Genomic DNA, 19,250 nt, shown 5'->3' on the forward strand with positions numbered 1-19,250 from the left:
CTTTGTTTACCTAAATTAAGATTTATTTTTTTTGACTCGTAGGAAAAGTATTGTATGCAACGTTGTATAAGTAGGTCAAAAAATGCTCGTGGCGTATTCCTTTACACGCCACGCCACTCGCCTTTTTTGACCCTTCTAATACAACTGTTGCATAAAATACTATTATTAAATTATGAAACAGACCCTAAGTTATCATGTTCACATAATTTTATAACCATTTTTCATGCTTGAAATGAAACAGAATTTAGTGGTTGACGGAATTGTCATTTTTAATTTTTGATTTATATTATATTTATTTTGGTTAAAATACACTATAAAAGTATAATTATTTCTGACACTCTAAACTAGACCAATATTGGTAGTTTCATGTTGGTCGAAAGTTAATTAGAATTGAAAATATTAAATATTAACCACGGTTACGGTTCAATTTGTAATGGTTACAGTCAATTCTAATTGTTCGGCCAACACTTACATTAGACCCTTTTAAGAAAACATGACGTCTAAAACGATTTACTTACAGATAGATATACAGCGCTCAGTTCTGAAGCTTAATTAATATACAAAATAGTGAAGACTTTCAACAAAAACCAAGCCGAATATAAAAATATTGTAGACCTTTAGTGACCCGTGCATTCTATCTTTATACTTACGATAAAGTTAGCTTTAGCTTAACTAACACTAAATGACCGGATAAACCTATTAGACGCCATCCCTCGAAACGATGCAGCCATACCTTTGGCCTTTGATCTAGATGACGCCACGCCATATTTAAGAAATTTAATATCAGTGAAAGGATTAAAATCAAATGGCGTTCTAAAAGTTTTAGTCATAAGTCGAAGGATGGCAGTAAATTGTAGCTACAAAATTTTCTTTGACAATCCACCTCTATTTCAAATTCTCTTTGCTATTAACGAGCTTTGTTGAATGTTAGGTAACAAATTATTTTACAGTATATATGGTGCTACTTTACCGCACTAGTGCGATAATTAGAACATTACGTGCTTGTATCGTAATAACTAAATCATCATGTGTATATAAAAAAATTAAAAACTACAATTGATTTCACATATGAAAAGTGACCAAGGCCTAGTCGAACCAGTGTCCTCTGCATTCGCAGCAGATGCCTAGACCACTCGGCCATCCGGGCCTCGGCGGTATAGGTGGAATTTTCTTAAGAATATACGATCCCTTAAGAGTCCGCAGCAAGCTCGGCCATATTTCACCTTCCCATACAAACGGAGTTTCGTTCTGTTTTTTAAACTACGTGTTGGATTATAATAAAACTTTGAACATACATGAGGTATATCTAGTCCTGTAATTCGTTTATATGGCCCCAGTTTATGAAACAAACGAAGTAGAGCAAGAACAAGTTTTGTATGAAACACTTAAATTCGCTGTATTTTTGAAGTGAAAACTTCTTTAGCGGCGCTGTGCACTTTTTGTGATGGGGAAAAAATGTTAAACTCGCGACAGGTCACGTGACCGACCGATTAGACGGATTGAAAATTCGTAAGACGGACACGTGACCTGTACCCCTAGTGTAAATTTGATCGACATCATAACGTGACGAACGCGTTTGCGTTAAGTCTCATTTTGTATAGGATTTTGAGTTTCCAAAACGTCCCGCTTGGCGCGCTCTACTAAATGCAAATGCGTACGTCACGTTTCGAAATCGAATTTATTTACACTAGGGGTACTGATCGAAAAACTGTTACTATTACTATGTGATTGAAGCCAGTAGACCGCCGGCGCGACTTGAATATAAACGTTATGCATTTTTTATGTTAAATAATTGTAATAGTTCTGAAATCTTCAATTTTTAATTGTCATGTTTGTGTGCGATAGCGCAATAAATAAATATTGTATTTTACCACATAAATGATAGTACTTTTATACTGATAATTAAAACAATTCGTGCAGAATTATTCCCTAACCATCAAAAATGCACAACGTTAATGTTCAAGTTTTCACTTCTGCCGGCACTCCCGGAGTGCAACCCGTTGTTTTTTATTTAACTATAGTATCTGAAGCTCTTCTACTTCATCTTCCTAGCGTTGTCCCGGCATATTGCCACGGCTCATGGGAGCCTGGGGTCCGCTTGACAACTAATCCCAAGATTTGGCGTAGGCACTTTTTAAGAAAGCGACTGCCATCTGACCTTCCAACCCAGAGGGTAAAACTAGGCCTTGTTGGGATTAGTCCGGTTACCTCACGATATTTTCCTTCACCGAAAAGCGACTGGTAAATATCAAATAAATAAATAAATATTATAGGACATTATTACACAAATTAACTAAGTCCCACAGTAAGCTCAATAAGGCTTGTGTTGAAGGTACTTAGAGAACGATATATATAATATATCAATAATTATAAATACTTAAATACATATAAAACACCCATGACTCAGGAACAAATATCCATGCTCATCACACGAATAAATGCCCTTACCAGGATTTGTACCCGAATCAAATGATATTTCGTACATAAGTTCCGAGAAACTCATTGGTACGATGCCGGGTTTTGAACCTGCAACCTCTAGATTGAAAGTCGCACGCTCTTACCGCCAGGCCACCAGCGCGGTATCTGAAGCTACATAAACTAATTACAGGCATAGATATACCTTATCCCATTGTAAGTACAAAGTTTCAGAGCAATCTAGCGAGTCGTTTTAAAAAACAATACATATATATTAGTTGTATATTAGTTGTTGCAATAAATAAATAAATAAATGGGAGCGTAGCTACGTTTGTAAGGAGAACCGAGTTTGCTGGGACCCTTAGGGTCTTACGGCGCCATCTAGACTATGTTTTAAATACTTCAAAAAATAACAAATGTGATTGCGAATTTTAGCATCGATGCGAACTAGTAGCAATTTTAGAAGAGGTTTAGTCTTTTTGTGTTAGCTAGGCATAACCTAAGCCTATGTGTAATTATGTATATGCGGGCGGTCGTAAGATCAGGCAGATCGTAATGTTTGGACGATAGTCACATTATACCAATAGATGGTAGGATAGGTTCGGTAGGTTGGCCCAAACTGTCCAGAACTAGGAGCCCCGCCGTCGACTCGGGGAACGAGACCAACATTTCACGTTTCACGAAATGCCTAGGAACTTCACGATCTGCCTGATCTTACGATCGGCTACCGACATACACATATACCTATAAAATATAAATATACTCATTTGGCATATCTAGCACACCGTTGTCCACAGGGGTTATGAAAATCACCCGTTTCTCAAAGAAATTTATTTAATGATTTTCGAATTCAAATATTGTATGAAGTTTGAATTCTTATTTAAAACGAATAATTTATACTAATTTGCAACGTTACATTCAATTTTCAGTTTGGTTGAATAAACAACAATGCGACGTTCTGGGGGTCTAACCAAGATTTGTTTCGTTGGCTAGGCCACCTGGTCGGTTCAACGAACAGCTATTTTTCCCACAAATTCAAACAACTCTACCTCGCGCGTCGAATGATGGTTAATAAGATAGTTCATTTTATATGGAGTAGCTGTCACCTGAAAAAATTGTAGGATTTTTCTGGAAGTTATGACCATACCAGTACCAATAAATATTAAATAATAATAAATAAATATTATAGGACATTATTACACAAATTGACTAACTCCCACAGTAAGCTCAATAAGGCTTGTGTTGAGGGTACTTAGACAACGATATACACCGTGTTTTTTTTGATTTGCGTTAATTTCGAGGGTGCATTCCTGAGCTTAAATTAAGTAACTTTCTCAAAGATACCGATATTCTAACTAACTCCATTTCGGAGATAATCAATCATAATTTTTTATATTATAAGGCCCTTACGAGCGTGTACACTTGCTTTAGGACCTGTTTACTTATTAGTTAGTGTTTAGTGCGAGTTCATACATTTGCTACTAAACGTACGTACTATCTCGGACGATCGATGTTAGAAATGACATTGATATGTCACAGTTTTCAATTGTTTGGTTGAGTTAAATGTAATGCCCGTGTTACAACAACGCTATATGCAACATTTAGTTACTTTTTATAAAAATAAAAATAGTAAAAAAAAACAAAAAAAAATATTTTTTTTTGAAAATTAACTATGCCATTTAGTTTCCTTAAACGTACTTACCGAAACCCCGGAGTTAACGCAATTCAATAAAAACACGGTGTATATAAATATTTATAAATACTTAAATACATACAAAACACCCATGACTCAGGAACAAATATCCATGCTCATCACACGAATAAATGCCCTTACTAGGATTTGAACCCGGGACCATCGGCTTCATAATAAGAAAAAAATAAGATTAAGGATTCCAAAAAAGCTTTTTGATGAAGTGAATACTTTTAGGAGTATTTCGAACGTGCTCAGAATAATAAACGAAAATAATTTAAGTAATGCGACCTAAAATAATAAAAAATACACCAACTTAATAAAAATTAACATTGAATAAGAAAAAAAAATTGTTCAATGTGAAACGGAGACGCTTAGCTCGTGCTCCACAGTCGCTTGGTCAGTAAAAAAAAACTACAAACCTATCTTGTTTACTTTATACAAGTTTATACAAAACAAAGGTGATATATTATAGGCCGGTACGGTAAGTAATAAGGTAGTAAACATTTCTTTAATTAAATTCAAGCAATTGAGATTAGAAGAAACTTTCATACAAACTATAATTCGGCGCGAGAGGTATAAGCTAACTTCAAAACAATCGTTATAAAAAAAAATAGCGAACGAATACGTACAAAACAAGTTATATGCAATCTATTGTGAACGTAGGGTAAAACCCGGATAGATGCCCCAGTTGTATAGTTGCTCCACTTTCAAAAAACTTCCCAATATAGGAACGAAAAAATAATAGTTTAAGTAGGAAGCACGATCCCTACATACCTCAGTCTTCCAACCGTTGCCCAGGATATTTTTAATTGTTTTATTCCATAGGGCATCAATCCGTCTTATCAATTTCATGACGAGGCATTCCATACCTGTCCTCAAAAACATCTACTGGAAAAACGAATATTCTGCATAAACTGTACTAACTGTAGTTATTAGAACAGATGAGACAAGTCTCAGAGTGAGATTAGACTAGCTAATCTAATTGAAATTATTCTCGTAAGATTAAAACATTCGTAGTCATGAGGCTTTTTCAAAAAGTATGGCATCTATCCGGGTTTTACCCCATAGGTATACATTACAAAGTTAACCCAAAAATTGTACCAAAGTTCGATACGTAACTCAAAAAAGTCGTATTATCTTGAAATATCAAGACGGTAAACACGAAAAACATAAACATGTACAGTCACCATCAGATTTATCAATTTATCACAACATAAATATCTGAGCACGACTCGTGTTCAGATATTTGTGGGCACCTCGGCCGCTCCTATATATCTGAAGGCGACTGCATCAGATATAAACGGAAGAACTGATTTAAAAAATACGAAATAATTTTACAGTATATAATATACCGTGATTAAAAGTAAAGCATAGAATATTTAATGATAAAAACATAAAATGCTCCATAGACGTAGTCTATATATATGTGTGATGCATTTAAATGCCTATAGTATAAAAATAATTAACTAAAATATTAAAAATATGAACACTAAATTTCGCTAAAATCAAAACTAAATCAAAAAATCCCTCGTCACCTAGCCACGTCCCAAAAAAAAACTAAAATGTATAAAAGTACAGGCCCAGCAATTTTTGACACACGTATATGGATGTTTTTAAAACTAATAATATCTGAAGTTGATCTCGCATGGTCTAATATGAATATAATACTATATTTATTATATTTTACAACAATACACGTTATTAGTTTACTTAATAATCATGACACTAAACTTTTCTTATTAATGACTGTAGCGCCATCTATGCAACAAGCACAGACTCCCACCTCACAGTTCGACGGAACTTATCTTTCAATTTAATAAAAACAGGCACAAAACTAAGTTGGCCGTAAGACCAAATTTCAGTTTTATCAGTTCAACACAAAACAGATTTTTCTTAGCTGTATCATTACCACGAGTTTGACACTTACATAACGTGAACTAACTTACAATGCATCTCCCTCGCACTGACATTGGCGCAAGCGAGATGCACGGCGTTACAGTTGACACAGTTTAAGGCCGCATACAACTCATGATAAGTCTACTGTTTTAACGATACAGCTGTCAAACTTGCGTCGGCGCGAGTGACGAAGGCCGAAGGGACCCGATGACTGCCGAAGCCAGTGTTGCCAGGTGCGCGGAAAAGAATTATCATATTTGAGTGTCAAAATTATCGTACCGTTAAAAAATACTTGCGAAATAAGCTTAAATTTCCAAAAAAAACAATTTCCATATAAATTGCGCAGAAATCAGTTTTATATTTGTGTATTTTTGTGACAGCTCCAAACGGTTTACAGGAAATTTCGACGTTTTTTGACTTACACCAAGGACCCGAACACCCGGAAAGCTAATTTTAGCCTCTGAGGGTAAGTATCATACTTTGCTTCAAACACTAGACTTTTTCAAGTCCAAGGGCTGAAATTATAATGCCCTTTGGAACGTACATCGTACCGGAGCCCAAATTATCGTACATGTACGATAATTATCGTACGCCTGGCAACACTGGCCGAAGCCGACCCGAAAGTTGCCGAGCTAGGCCTGCGGTAGGTGACGTGAAGTGATGAGGGGAGGACAGTATGATGGCGTAGCTCTAGTCACCGACGCCGCTGCTCGCAGCACTACGCCTCCTGCAAAGGTCATTATCTTACCACGCGTATTATTACATTAGGTACGTCGTATGTTAGCGTGGTAGTGGTAGGTTAGCGTGGTATGGGCATTTAATGAGGAGGGATGAATGCCATATAGGAAAAAGAAAGTTAGGAATGAATGTTGATGGACGGAGAGCGGATGGTAGACCCAAAAAACGATGGATGGATTGTGTGAAAGAGGATATGAGAAAGAAAGGAGTGAGTGCTGAGGTGACGAAAGATAGAGGAGAATGGAAGAGAAGAACATGTTGTGCCGACCCCACATAACGTGGGATAAGGGCAGGAGGAAGAAGAAGGTACGTCGTATGATATACCATTGATAGCGTTTTATTATGTTTTCCCTGTCACACAATGTCATATAACATTTTATCTACACACATATCTAAACCATCTCTGATGCCCTCGAAATTCGTAAATAATTGTCAACATTAAGATACACTAAAAATGTTGTGATTGCTTCATTCATTACTACATCAAAATCGATTTGGTAATGACATTCAAATTGCGAACATCTCTGAAAAAAAAAGCAATTCGATTTAACCTCTATTCTAATATCAGTCGATATGACGTTCTACTTGAAATGAACTGTCAATTGAATCGGCGTCCGAGTCTAGTTTGTGTCTGAATCAGAAAAAAAACTACGGATGCGTGATATGTTTATTTTATTTACAGTATTTTTTTTGATTCGTATTAATAGTGAAAACTTTCACTATACGGGTATTTAATTAATTCGTTGTTGTTGGAGACGCCACCTCATATCCGCGAGTTCCGCCAAGAGAGCAACGATGCCTCAATCTTAGCTGTAACATCAGGTTAGTCTATATCATAGAAAGTTTATAATATGTGTATAGTTAAAATAGTGTATGTAACTGTGCATAATTAGGCATTAAAACACTCGTGTGGTCCTTTTAAGAAACTCACTTCGTTCGTTTCTTAAACCCACACTCGTATTTTAATGCCTTTCATTATCTAGCAGTTACATAAACAACCATTGTAACACCCATGGTGGTACCACTTACATACTTAAATTGCGACCATAAATATGGCTCGAACTTTTAGTTCAAGTTTCTTTATTTGGCGAAGTAACAACAGAACACTAGCATGTAAAAATACAGGTCAATGCTAAAACTAATCGTGCAATGTCTTATTAGGTATATAGGTAGAAAAAATTATGTAAATCAAAATATATTAAATGGTAAATGATCAAATACATCAATATAATACAGTATAAAAGCACCTACGCTTAGAATTATTTTACATAATAAAATCATAATTTTTCATTTTATCTGTAAATTCATTGATTGAGTAAAATGGATTAAGTTGGAAGAAACGTTTAAGTTTATTTTTAAATTGTATGCATGTTAAATTGGTTATGTGTAGAGGCAATTGATTGTAAAGGGTAACCTTGCTTAATTGTTTTTACTAGCTTCGTCGAAGGAACGCATAGTTTATCCTTAATTATTATTATTTAGTGCGGATGACGTAAAAATTACGTCGTTTTGCACACAAGACGATATGGTTAATAATAGTATAGACCGCGGGCCAGGAGCATATATCGTCAGTCGTCGCCTCCCGGCTGAGACTTTGTCAGATTATTTTATTTATCGTCAGATTATTATATTCGTTACATGTCACTGGATATAAAATGGTAGAGAGTATAAATTATAGTAAGTAACAACTTAAAATTTAAAATTTCGCCCTACTCAGGTAAGCCACCGCTTCTTCAGCCAGGATATTGAAGTCGTTCACTTGGCCCATGTATTTTGTGAGGGGACATTCCATTACTATGTGATCGATGGTCTGGTCTGGATGCCCACACTCGCAGGCAGGAGAGGCGCTCCAGCCCCATTTATGCCAGTGGTGTGCGCAGTTACCAATTCCGGTTCTAGGGCGGTTAAGGGCTGACCATACACGACGGGGTTCTTTGAAGCCGGAGGGAGGTGTTTGAGGTGTGAGAGGGATAAGAGGGTTTGTTTGGTCCTTGACTCCTTGACTTTGTCAGATGAGAGTTTAGATGCTATCATGAATTAAAAAAAACAGTCAGCCGGTTGTATCGCGGTTGAACGTCAGTTGATGGTATGAACATGTCAAAAATTCTCGCCTTACCACTTTATGCACGCAAAGTATGCGTAATGTGTAAATTGCTTAACCGTTTATTTGGAACGCCTGATGGAATGCTATATGCAAAGTTTCATAATTTTTTATTACTGTCATAAAAAGGTAAAACACTTATTTTTTACATGCTCATGCGACCAGCTGACGTTCTTACCACCGCGATACAACCGGCTGACGATTTTTTAACCAACAATAGAATCTGACCTATCGTCTGACAATATCAAACGGGAGGGTATGCCATTTTTTGTTTACGTGTTTCGGTGGCTGCCATTCCCTAAGCCACCAACGGAGCGGCAGTTGACGTCCATGAGGGTTCATCATACATAGCTACTTAACCACTATATGAGTTTTCGCACGGGAGGCGGTTGGTCATGGAAATCTGTGCCTGACCCGCGGTCTAGTATATTTCATAGCAAAGTGTGTCATTAACATTAGTTACAGTGTCTCCCTGTACCTGTCAGCGGCCATTAACGCCTGGTGCGCCTCGCGCTGCGCAGACACCTGCACTAGCTCGGCCACCGTCGCCGCCTGTTGCTCCGCTGGAACAAATAATACTATAATAGTATTTTATGCAAAAGTTGTATAAGATGGGGATGGGAAAAAAGGCGAGTGGCGTGAGTAACAACGTTGCATACAATACTTTTCCTACGAGTCAACAAAAATAATACTTTAAACTTAATAGAATCATATAGGTAAACAAGCCAAAAGTACAGCTAAGATACGCGAGCAATCTTCTCACGCGCCCGGCCCGCCGCTGCCCGGCGGGTCAGCGACCCCTTCTCGTAACTCATGAGGCCCTGGTACTTGCTCCTTGCTAAATTCAATTTTTGGACAGTTTCTTCTCGATTTTGGCCGCAGTACCCTATGGAGACTAACAAGTAACGCTAAGCGGCCTTCGTAGTCTATGGGTGTTTTTGACTTATGAAGCAGTTGTTTCTACTATGCAACCAAATATTTTTTTTATGTCACCACCGTCTAGTGAACGTTAATTGAAAACAAAGTTCACCATAGACAATGTTTTTCATTTTGACGTATCCGGCGCTTATGAAATTAATTTTTGTTTTATTTATAATCTGACCAAGATAAATTGGCAGCGATTTTGTCAGCTCCGACAGTGCAAGTGTTAATTTAAACGTCGTCAACGTCGTCGTACGACGTCACGTCGTATTTCTATGAAATTATGACGTTTACTTAACATTTCCACGGGCTGGGCTGTCAAAATCGCTGCTAACTTATCTTGGTCTGATTCTAAGTTAGTAGGCGTAGAAAAAGCATTGTATGCAACGTTGAATAGTAGGTTAAAAAATGCTCGTGGCGTATCCATTTACAATTTTCACCTACGACTTCGACTCCGGCTCAGATTGTAACCCACGCCACTCGTCTTTATTGACCTTTTAAACAACGGTTGCATAAAATACTATTTCATAACACACTCTTAAAGCATAGTCCATTATAGAAGTGAAATGTGAACAATGACCCTAAGAGACAGGAAGACTTAAATTGACCGGGATATAAACCGTACCAATTTAAGTCTAGTGAAACTAACCGTGAATCATTCAAAATACCCCCTTATTCATAAACGTCTACTAAGTTAACAAGCCGCTAATAATCGTTTGTCTCTTTCCATCATACCAATACGTCGGAAAGGGACAATCGATTATTAGCGGCTTGTTAAGTTTAACATACGTTTATGAATAAGGGGGTTAGAGTATGGAAGCATTTGAAAAGTGGTGCTAGAGGCGAATGGAAGGCATTAGTTGCTGAGATAAGATAACGAATGATGAGGTGTTACGAAAAGTGAGTGGAAGGATGGTATTATGAACACTATTGAAAACAGCACCATTTCTTTAAGAGCCCGGTAACGATTTTAGAGCAAAAATGTACAATTGATAGATTTAGTCGTTGAAATTGTACACTTTTTGTTACGTTATATCTAAATAACAAGTATTGGTTTCTATTAGCACGTCTTCTCATCTTGCCTTTTAATAATGAGGTCGCAAGCGTGCGTCCCCGGTAATATGTGACGAGAAGGGACAGTTTTTAAAATTCATCGAAAAATTATGGTGGTAAATTATGCAAAATGATGTACAAGAACAGTTTCAGCAAATGTTGTAAATTGTTTAAGTATCAAAATTACATGGAAATTAAGTCGATTTTCAGAGAATTTGGCACTTATTTTGAAGTAATTTCTGGAGAAAATTGATTTCGTCTAACTTTCATTTACACTACTTCAAATTTATAATAACAAAAATGTAGTTTATTAAAATTGAAGTACAGGATATGTGTAATACAAAACTACCATTTTTAGCAGTCCAACATTTACGAAATTAACAAATAAGATCGATAAAATCACTGCTTTACGCGCGTTTACCTAAACGTCCATCAGAAAAAAAAAACATTACTAATTAAGTGAGTCTGTTTAAAAAAAAAATGATTGATTCAAATGAAAGATAACAAGACGTGCCAATAGAAACCAGTACTTGTTATTTATAATAGTTAGCAAAAGGTGTACAATTTCATCGACTAAATCTATCAATTTAACATTTTTTGATATTGAAATCTTTATTGACATATTGTGAGTTACAATGATCTTAAAATTCATCACAATCAACCGCGATGCGGAGTACAATGTTAATACTAAAACTAATCTTACAGCTAAATAATTATACAATACATTTTTGCGACTAAAATCGATGAAGGTCTCAGAGCACAGCCGCGAGGCATCCGAGCCCCTCATATTGTTCAAGTAGTGTCAATTAGAGATGCAACGAATAGTGGCTTGGCCGTATACCGAATATTCAGCGGAGCCATCGGCCGAATAGCCGAATATTCGGCAAGAAGTTTTACCTAAAATGAAGTAAATTCGAACGCGCGCTGTGCAAATTGAAACTTATTTCTCGCTGCAGGCAGTCTTTGATAGAAATTGCGCTTATTCTGCACGACATTGCGGTGCGTTAGATTTCGTCGTGTGTGTAAAATAGTACATTACGATACAAGTGCGAAAAATAGGAAATTCGAAACGAGTGGCGATAAATTAAAACACGACCGAAGGGAGTGTTTTAAATCGACACGAGTTGCGAATTACCTATTCGCACATGTATCGTACAACGTTTTACAGTACATATGGCCCTTTAAATGTTCGACACAGTAACGTAATATGCTACTTCTCGCACTAGTGCTATAAAGTACCCCCATAGTACTGTAAAAAATATTTTGTATTATTTTTCTCATCTTTTTGTATTACTATGAATATGAAGGTAGTCTGACTTGTAGTTTGTTATTTTTTATACCCCTCGTTAGCCGTTATCTACGTGTTAAGAGGCTGTCAATACCTAAAGCGCGCATACTGTCTATTTGTATCGGAGTAAATGAGATAGCACTGTCGCATGTTACTGGGCCTGGGCAAGGGAATAATAAGAAAAATATTTAATTAAAAAAAAAGTGATTTTAATTGTGATTTTAAGACCAATCTTTGCAATTATTTTCTATCGAGCCGATTTCGTTCAATCATGTATCGAGTACAACCACGGTCTTTGAAATATAATTAATATGAACATATATTTTTCTTACTTGACTAAAACAAATAGTCTTTCTTAAAAAATTGTTTAAGTAACATCAATTTCAAGGACCTTGGGTGTTGACAGCCTCTTAATGTACTATGCGATATTCGGCCGAATACTATGCTACTATTCGGTATTCGGCCGAATAGTGAAATTGTGACCGAATAGGCCGAATACCGAATAATGGCCGAATAATCGTTGCATCTCTAGTGAATGAGGGCATCTACCTGACAGCGGCCTGGACAGCCGCCGCTCCAGCCGGGCCAGCCGGCCGTCGCGACGGGGCTCGCGGGCCCGCCGCTGAGCGACCAGCCGCGCCCACCGCGCCTCGAACCACAGCTGCATTGCGTCTCGCTCGTCCACGTCCGACGGCCCTGCTGTTAGTTTGGTTATGGGCGGTGAGTCTGATGATAAGAAAAGCGAATGTTAAAGCTATGAATGAACGCAGATATCGTGATAGGTGCTTACTTTGCTCTGGAATCCGAAATTTATAATGGATTATTGTAGTATGTAACACACGATGCAACACGAGGGACCAGAAAGATTTTTAACAGTCTAACACATTTAAAGACTTAAATGTCTAAGTTAACAATATCAATATAGTTAATTGAACGATTAGCTTGGATAGATTGTGGTAAAATCATTGCAAAACGATTATAGGGACCGTGCGCGTTGGAGGGTCTGCCATCTCGTGGGCTACATCGGAACAATAAACATCACATTTACACCTCGCGCCATAAATCTGACGGCTACTGTGCTGCCTCCTACAGTTCATGCACGCTCCCTATAGTTTTAGAGATATCCGCTCTTGAAAGTTTATTTAGGGCTCTCAATTTTATCCTAAACTAGGCCGTGTTTGATACCGTTTTCGTATAAATCGGGGTTGCTGAATTCAACACCATTCCTAAGTAAAAACAATATATATAAAAATACTTATTTACAATTGTTTCTGTCTTATAGAACATGCATAAAAAAATAATTGTTGCTTTTTTTCATTTTTCGCAACTGCATTAAAAAACGTCGTTCGATACACGTGAAGTAATGACATACTTTCCGCACTAGCATCGAAATGTACTATTTTCTAAACTCCTCTTCATGCTTAATCCGCTGAACCGATTTCGTTGATTTGGTATAGAGATAGTTTGAGTCCCAGGGCAGGACATAGAATAGTTGTTCACGCGCTTATTTACGTAAAATTATTTCTTGTACTTTTCTATACAGGATGACCATTGGACAAACCCTGAAATCCCACGTAGGGTTACTTCCCAGGAATGCTCTGACGTTAATATTTTTTAATTAGAACAAAAGATAAATAAATAAATTTTTCGAACAAAAGTTATTTGCAATAATCGACAACAAAAAGAAACACACTGTGTTAATCTTTGGCAGTGTTTTTGACAATTTGTTCGAAATATTTGATAATGATGACATTTTTCAAAAGTGAGAAGCTTATTAGTGTCATAAATAAAAAAGATAATCAAAAAGGTCGAAGAAGGTTCTATTTCTATTCTTTGAAGATATTACCTTAGGAGCTACTAACACATACAGGCTGCTATTCGAAACCGCTACACCGGTTGTTATGATACTTTGTACACTGGTTCTAAATACCCTAATGCTGTACATTTCGGCTTTGTCCAATGGCTAGGGACACTGTAGAAAGGGATACGTTGCCGGCAACCCCGTTTCTCGCTGAGATTTCTATAATGCTCTTCACAAAAATACAATGAAAAAAAAGTAGTCAATTTGTTGTATTGGTAGGTTTCCACAGCTAAGAACAAATTAAGAATCTACTACTATTTGATGGTTGAATGCCAATACGTTGTCATAAATGTGACGTTTAAAAAGAAAAGAAGGTTACTTTACAGGCCTAGATGACATGAAAGGTAGAGTTAAGGAACGCAATCTCCATAGGCAGAACTTATGCAAGTGTCCAGTGGTCAGCTATAAATAATAGTTCCAAATCTCACCAGAGTAGCGCTAGAGTAGCTAAGAACCTAGGCGTTATTGACGGAGTGACGTGCGCTGTCTATGATTTGTTTTTTTTTTTTCAAGTATTCTAGGTATTGTAGCGCCACCTATTTAAGGTTTTTTGATGACACTTTTTGGTACATGGAGATTCCATTCCTTATCTCCGCCTTCCGTACTAGGTGTGTAAGGCTGTATGAAATTCCGTTACATATCATCTTCACTCATCGCAGTGAAGCTAATTTGAAGTAAGTCGTTGCAAGTTTGAGAAAAATGTAAACCAATACGGCGTACCGTCACGTCTGAAAATATTGACACGTAAAAAGTGCCAAAAATATGTATACACGACTTTATTGCCCACATATTAAGTGTATACATTTTTAAAAGAAGCGCTGGTGCCCTAGCGGTAAGAGCGTGCGACTTGCAATCCGGAGGTCGCGGGTTCAAACCCCGGCTCGTACCAATGAGTTTTTCGGAACTTATGTACGAAATATCATTTGATATTTACTAGCCGCTTTTCGGTGAAGGAAAACATCGTGAGGAAACCAGACTAATCCCAACAAGGCCTAGTTTACCCTCTAGGTTGGAAGGGCAGATGGCAGTCGCTTTCGTAAAAATTAGTGCCTACGCCAAATCTTGGGATTAGTTGTCAAGCGGACCCCAGGCTCCCATGAGCCGTGGCAAAATGCCGGGACAACGCGAGGAAGAAGAAGATATTAAGTGTATACATATTTGGCACTTTTTTCGTATTGATATTTTCAGACGTGACTGTACCGTACTCTGTAAGGTCGTAATCAAGATGGCAAATGCCAAAAAAGTAATGTATTGGAATGACAGATGCGAATGAAAAGTTACGTGATCTATATGCATTGTCAAGTTTCGTTGGGTATTTTCTACAAACTATTCTACTACAAAGATTTCATGCCAAGTGTTATGTCTATTATGGAGCTTATATACAAGTCCGTACATTTCTTATTTTAAGCAAGCCAGTGGGTTTGACCCAAGAACCGCCACCGACGTCATCTTCTGGGTCAGTCGTACCACTAGTCTCAGCTGGCAGCGGGCAGGGGGCGGTAGAGCGTCGGCTTGTAGCAACTCTCTTGTGAGCGAGGGCGGCTGCAGCTTGAGTCTAGCTGGTGAACAGTAGGGAGGGAGCTGTAACACTCTCACCTGATAGCGGGCAGGGGAGGCAGCAGCGCTTCGGGGGCTTATGTAACGACCCCGTCGGCTTGTAGCAACTCTCTTGTGAGCGAGGGCGGCTGCAGCACGAGTATAGCTGGTGAACAATAGGGGGGAGCTGTAACACTCTCACCTGATAGCGGGCAGGGGAGGCAGCAGCGCTTCGGGGGCTTATGTAACGACCCCGTCGGCTTGTAGCAACTCTCTTGTGAGCGAGGGCGGCTGCAGCTTGAGTCTAGCTGGTGAACAGGAGGGGGGGAGCTGTAACACTCACCTGATAGCGGGCAGGGGAGGCAGCAGCGCTTCGGGGGCTTATGTAACGACCCCGTCGGCTTGTAGCAACTCTCTTGTGAGCGAGGGCGGCTGCAGCTTGAGTCTAGCTGGTGAAAAGTAGGGGGGGGGGGAGCTGTAACACTCACCTGATAGCGGGCAGGGGAGGCAGCAGCGCTTCGGGGGCTTATGTAACGACCCCGTCGGCTTGTAGCAACTCTCTTGTGAGCGAGGGCGGCTGCAGCTTGAGTCTAGCTGGTGAACAGTAGGGGGGGAGCTGTAACACTCTCACCTGATAGCGGGCAGGGGAGGCAGCAGCGCTTCGGGGGCTTATGTAACGACCCCGTCGGCTTGTAGCAACTCTCTTGTGAGCGAGGGCGGCTGCAGCTTGAGTCTAGCTGGTGAACAGTAGGGGGGGGGGAGCTGTAACACTCTCACCTGATAGCGGGCAGGTGAGGCAGCAGCGCTTCGGGGGCTTATGTAACGACCCCGTCGGCTGGTAGCAACTCTCTTGTGAGCGAGGGCGGCTATAGCACAAGTGTAGCTAGTGAGCAGTCGGGGGGGGGGGGGGGGGAGCTGTACCGCTCTCACCTGGTAGCGGGCAGGGGGGGGCGGTAGCGCGCCGGGGGCGGCGGCACGGGCGGCGGCTCCTGCAGCGCCCCCGTCGACTTGTGGGCACTGTAGCAACTCTGTGGTGGATCCTGGGGAGAAACGGGGTCAGTCGTTACACTATGTCACATTTAAGATTTCCTCGAATCTCGCAAAAAATTGCCCGATATTTTATCATTTCACCGGACCGTTGTTTTCGAAAACCGTTGCATTTTAAGTCACAAATGTAACTTAAGGGTGTCTTTAGAATATCTTAGGTGAGCAATTTGATTGTATACAATTTGCAAGAAAGTTGTATAATGGGCCTTTAGAACATTATATTTTCAATTTGTCACCCCTTCGATTTATCAATTATTAAGCAATCAATACAACCTTATAAAATTATTTAATTACAATCACATCCATAAATTATTGATTATTTTCTTCACACGTCATAGAAAGAAAACCATAATTTATAAATAAATAATAATTGTTGTATGTACTAACACTATATGAGTTTTTAGCTCGAAATAAAATGATTTCAATTCAATTCAATTATTTTCAAATTTTGAAATCCTAATTAGACCAAACTTATGTACGAAATATCATTTGATATTTACCACTAGCTTTTCGGTGAAGGAAAACATCGTGAGGAAACCTGCTTACATCTGCGAAGAAATTCAAAGGTGTATGTGAAGTCCCCAATCCGCATTGGGCTAGCGTGGGGACTATAGCCCGAGCCCTCTCGCACATGAGAGGAGGCCTGTGCCCAGCAGTGGGACGTATATAGGCTGAATTATTATTATAATTAGACCAAATTTGTAACTCCAAAAATTACAAGCTTCAACCAAACATATGTATGTCACGACAATTATTTGCAGTCAACTGTACAAGTACAGTCAAGGTACTAAATATCACAAAGTGACAAAAATATGTACACACTACCTTAATATATAGGCAATAAGGTCGTGTATACATATTTTTGGCACTTCGTCCGTATCGATATTTAGTACCTTGACTGTACGCTTACATGCAACATAAGCTTAAGCAACTGCACAAACAATAATAAAGTTATAAGTCATAAAACCCGCCGCCAATAAGCGCTTCCATACAATCCAAGTTCCTCCCTCATTTTAAAACATGCTTAAATGACATGAAACTTGACATGAACATGGACGCAGCATATATCTACACAGTATTTTTTTAACTTTACTCCGGGGTACAGTCGCCATCAGATATATCAGAGCGGCCAAGATGCTCACAAATATCTGAACACGCCTATATTGTCAAGGTGTTGGAGTGCGTGTTCAGATATTTTTGAGCACCTCCGCCGCTCGGATATATCTGATGGCACATATAAGGAAACTGAATGGCGTAGTATTTTTTTTCTAAGTACCCTAAGTTGTCTAAGTACCCTCAACACAAGCCTTATTGAGCTTACTGTGGGACTTAGCCAATTTGTGTAATAATGTCCTATAATATTTATTTATTTTTTTATTTATTTATTTATGTGCATGTCAAATTTGATGACATTTCCCAATGTCGTTTTAATATGAGAGCGTAACTAGAATTGTATGGCGGCGCCTAGGGCTCTTAAAATGATTATACAAACAAGGCAAAACAAATTAAAAAAAAACATAAGATAATATTACTAGATTCCTACACAATTCTAAGCATTGACATTCAACTTAATTAGCTTCTGCCCGCATCTTAGCCCGCGTAATTAGTATGGACTTAATCCCCCTTCTTATTTATATGACATAGGGGGCAAACGAGCAAACGAACCGCCTGATGGTAAGCAAGTACCGTTGCCCATGGACACCTGCAACACCAAGGGGGATGCCTTACGGGCCTTTAAAATAGTACGCTCTATTCTTGAAGGCTAGGGTGTTTCACTTTTCTAAATTTCAGTTTTTCTCGAATTCTTCTTGTCACAGATTAAAAAATATTAGGTGCAAAAAAAATCGGTTAATTTTTAGAAGTTGCACAACATCAACAAAGATTTCCTCAAATAACCAACGACTCCACGTCGGAGGGTAGAAAATGATTTAATCGGCTACCATCAAAGCGGAGAGGAGTGTGATACTGAACCTTCTACATATCAAGAAATTTGAAAATCATTAGTAAACTTGGATTTTGGTAATTCGATAAATGTACTAATTAAGATTTTTCCGTTTTTCCACCAGTTTCCAGAGGAAAAGTGCTGTTATTATGTTTTAGACGCAAAATTCAGTTTTTATATTATCAGTCCATTATATTATTAACCGACTTCAAGATTTCAAAAGGAGGAGGTTCTCAATTCGATTGTATTTATTTAATGTTTGTTACTTCATAACTCCGTCATTTCTGATTGAATTTATATGCATACAGATTGGTCCCGTTTATGTCAAAAATCTGTACTGATGATGGGATTCATGAGGAATTGAGGGAACTCTTCAAATGTGAAAGGCATACATATAATGATTATTGTATTTTCATCACCATATCAAGCATTTACATTCAAAAAAGTGACATTTGATAAAGTGGAATTGCTGATGCCGATCAGAATGGAACTCTTCAACTACGCATAGTTCCCGCTTGGCGATTTTTTCGTCTTATTGTATGAAATTCAAAATCAACAATAATCTTTCTTTCACCGGTCTCCTTCAATGAAGCGTTTTTTTTTTTATTATGTTATTTTAGAACATAGTTAATTTTCACACAATGTATGGGGTTCTCCCTTTATACCTTTTCAATTTGTGCAACCTTTAAACGTTATTCGATTCTTATGAAAATTTAATAGATAGTTTTTAGAGTTGGAAGACTCGATTGGTGAGCGAAG

At 38.4% G+C, this 19,250-nt stretch overlaps 1 protein-coding gene across 3 annotated transcripts in view; it reads right to left on the reverse strand.

Annotated features, from left to right (window-relative positions):
- Window positions 1-243: 243 nt before the first annotated feature.
- Window positions 244-19,250, reverse strand: part of LOC133526033 (F-actin-monooxygenase Mical-like) — a 59,665-nt gene continuing 40,658 nt past the window's right edge. For 2 of the 3 annotated variants that reach the window (XM_061862514.1, XM_061862513.1), the window contains exons 18-21: window positions 16,433-16,542; window positions 12,655-12,831; window positions 9,322-9,406; window positions 244-6,731 (exon numbers count right to left, since the gene is read on the reverse strand). In XM_061862514.1, coding sequence (XP_061718498.1) covers window positions 9,325-9,406; window positions 12,655-12,831; window positions 16,433-16,542 — 369 coding nt within the window. In that variant the 3' untranslated portion in view covers window positions 244-6,731; window positions 9,322-9,324. The remainder of the gene's footprint in view (window positions 6,732-9,321; window positions 9,407-12,654; window positions 12,832-16,432; window positions 16,543-19,250) is intronic. The other variant, XM_061862512.1, reaches the window with a different exon arrangement.

The sequence above is a fragment of the Cydia pomonella genome, chromosome 1 (assembly GCF_033807575.1).
Source record: "Cydia pomonella isolate Wapato2018A chromosome 1, ilCydPomo1, whole genome shotgun sequence".
NCBI classification, from domain to species: domain Eukaryota; kingdom Metazoa; phylum Arthropoda; class Insecta; order Lepidoptera; family Tortricidae; genus Cydia; species Cydia pomonella.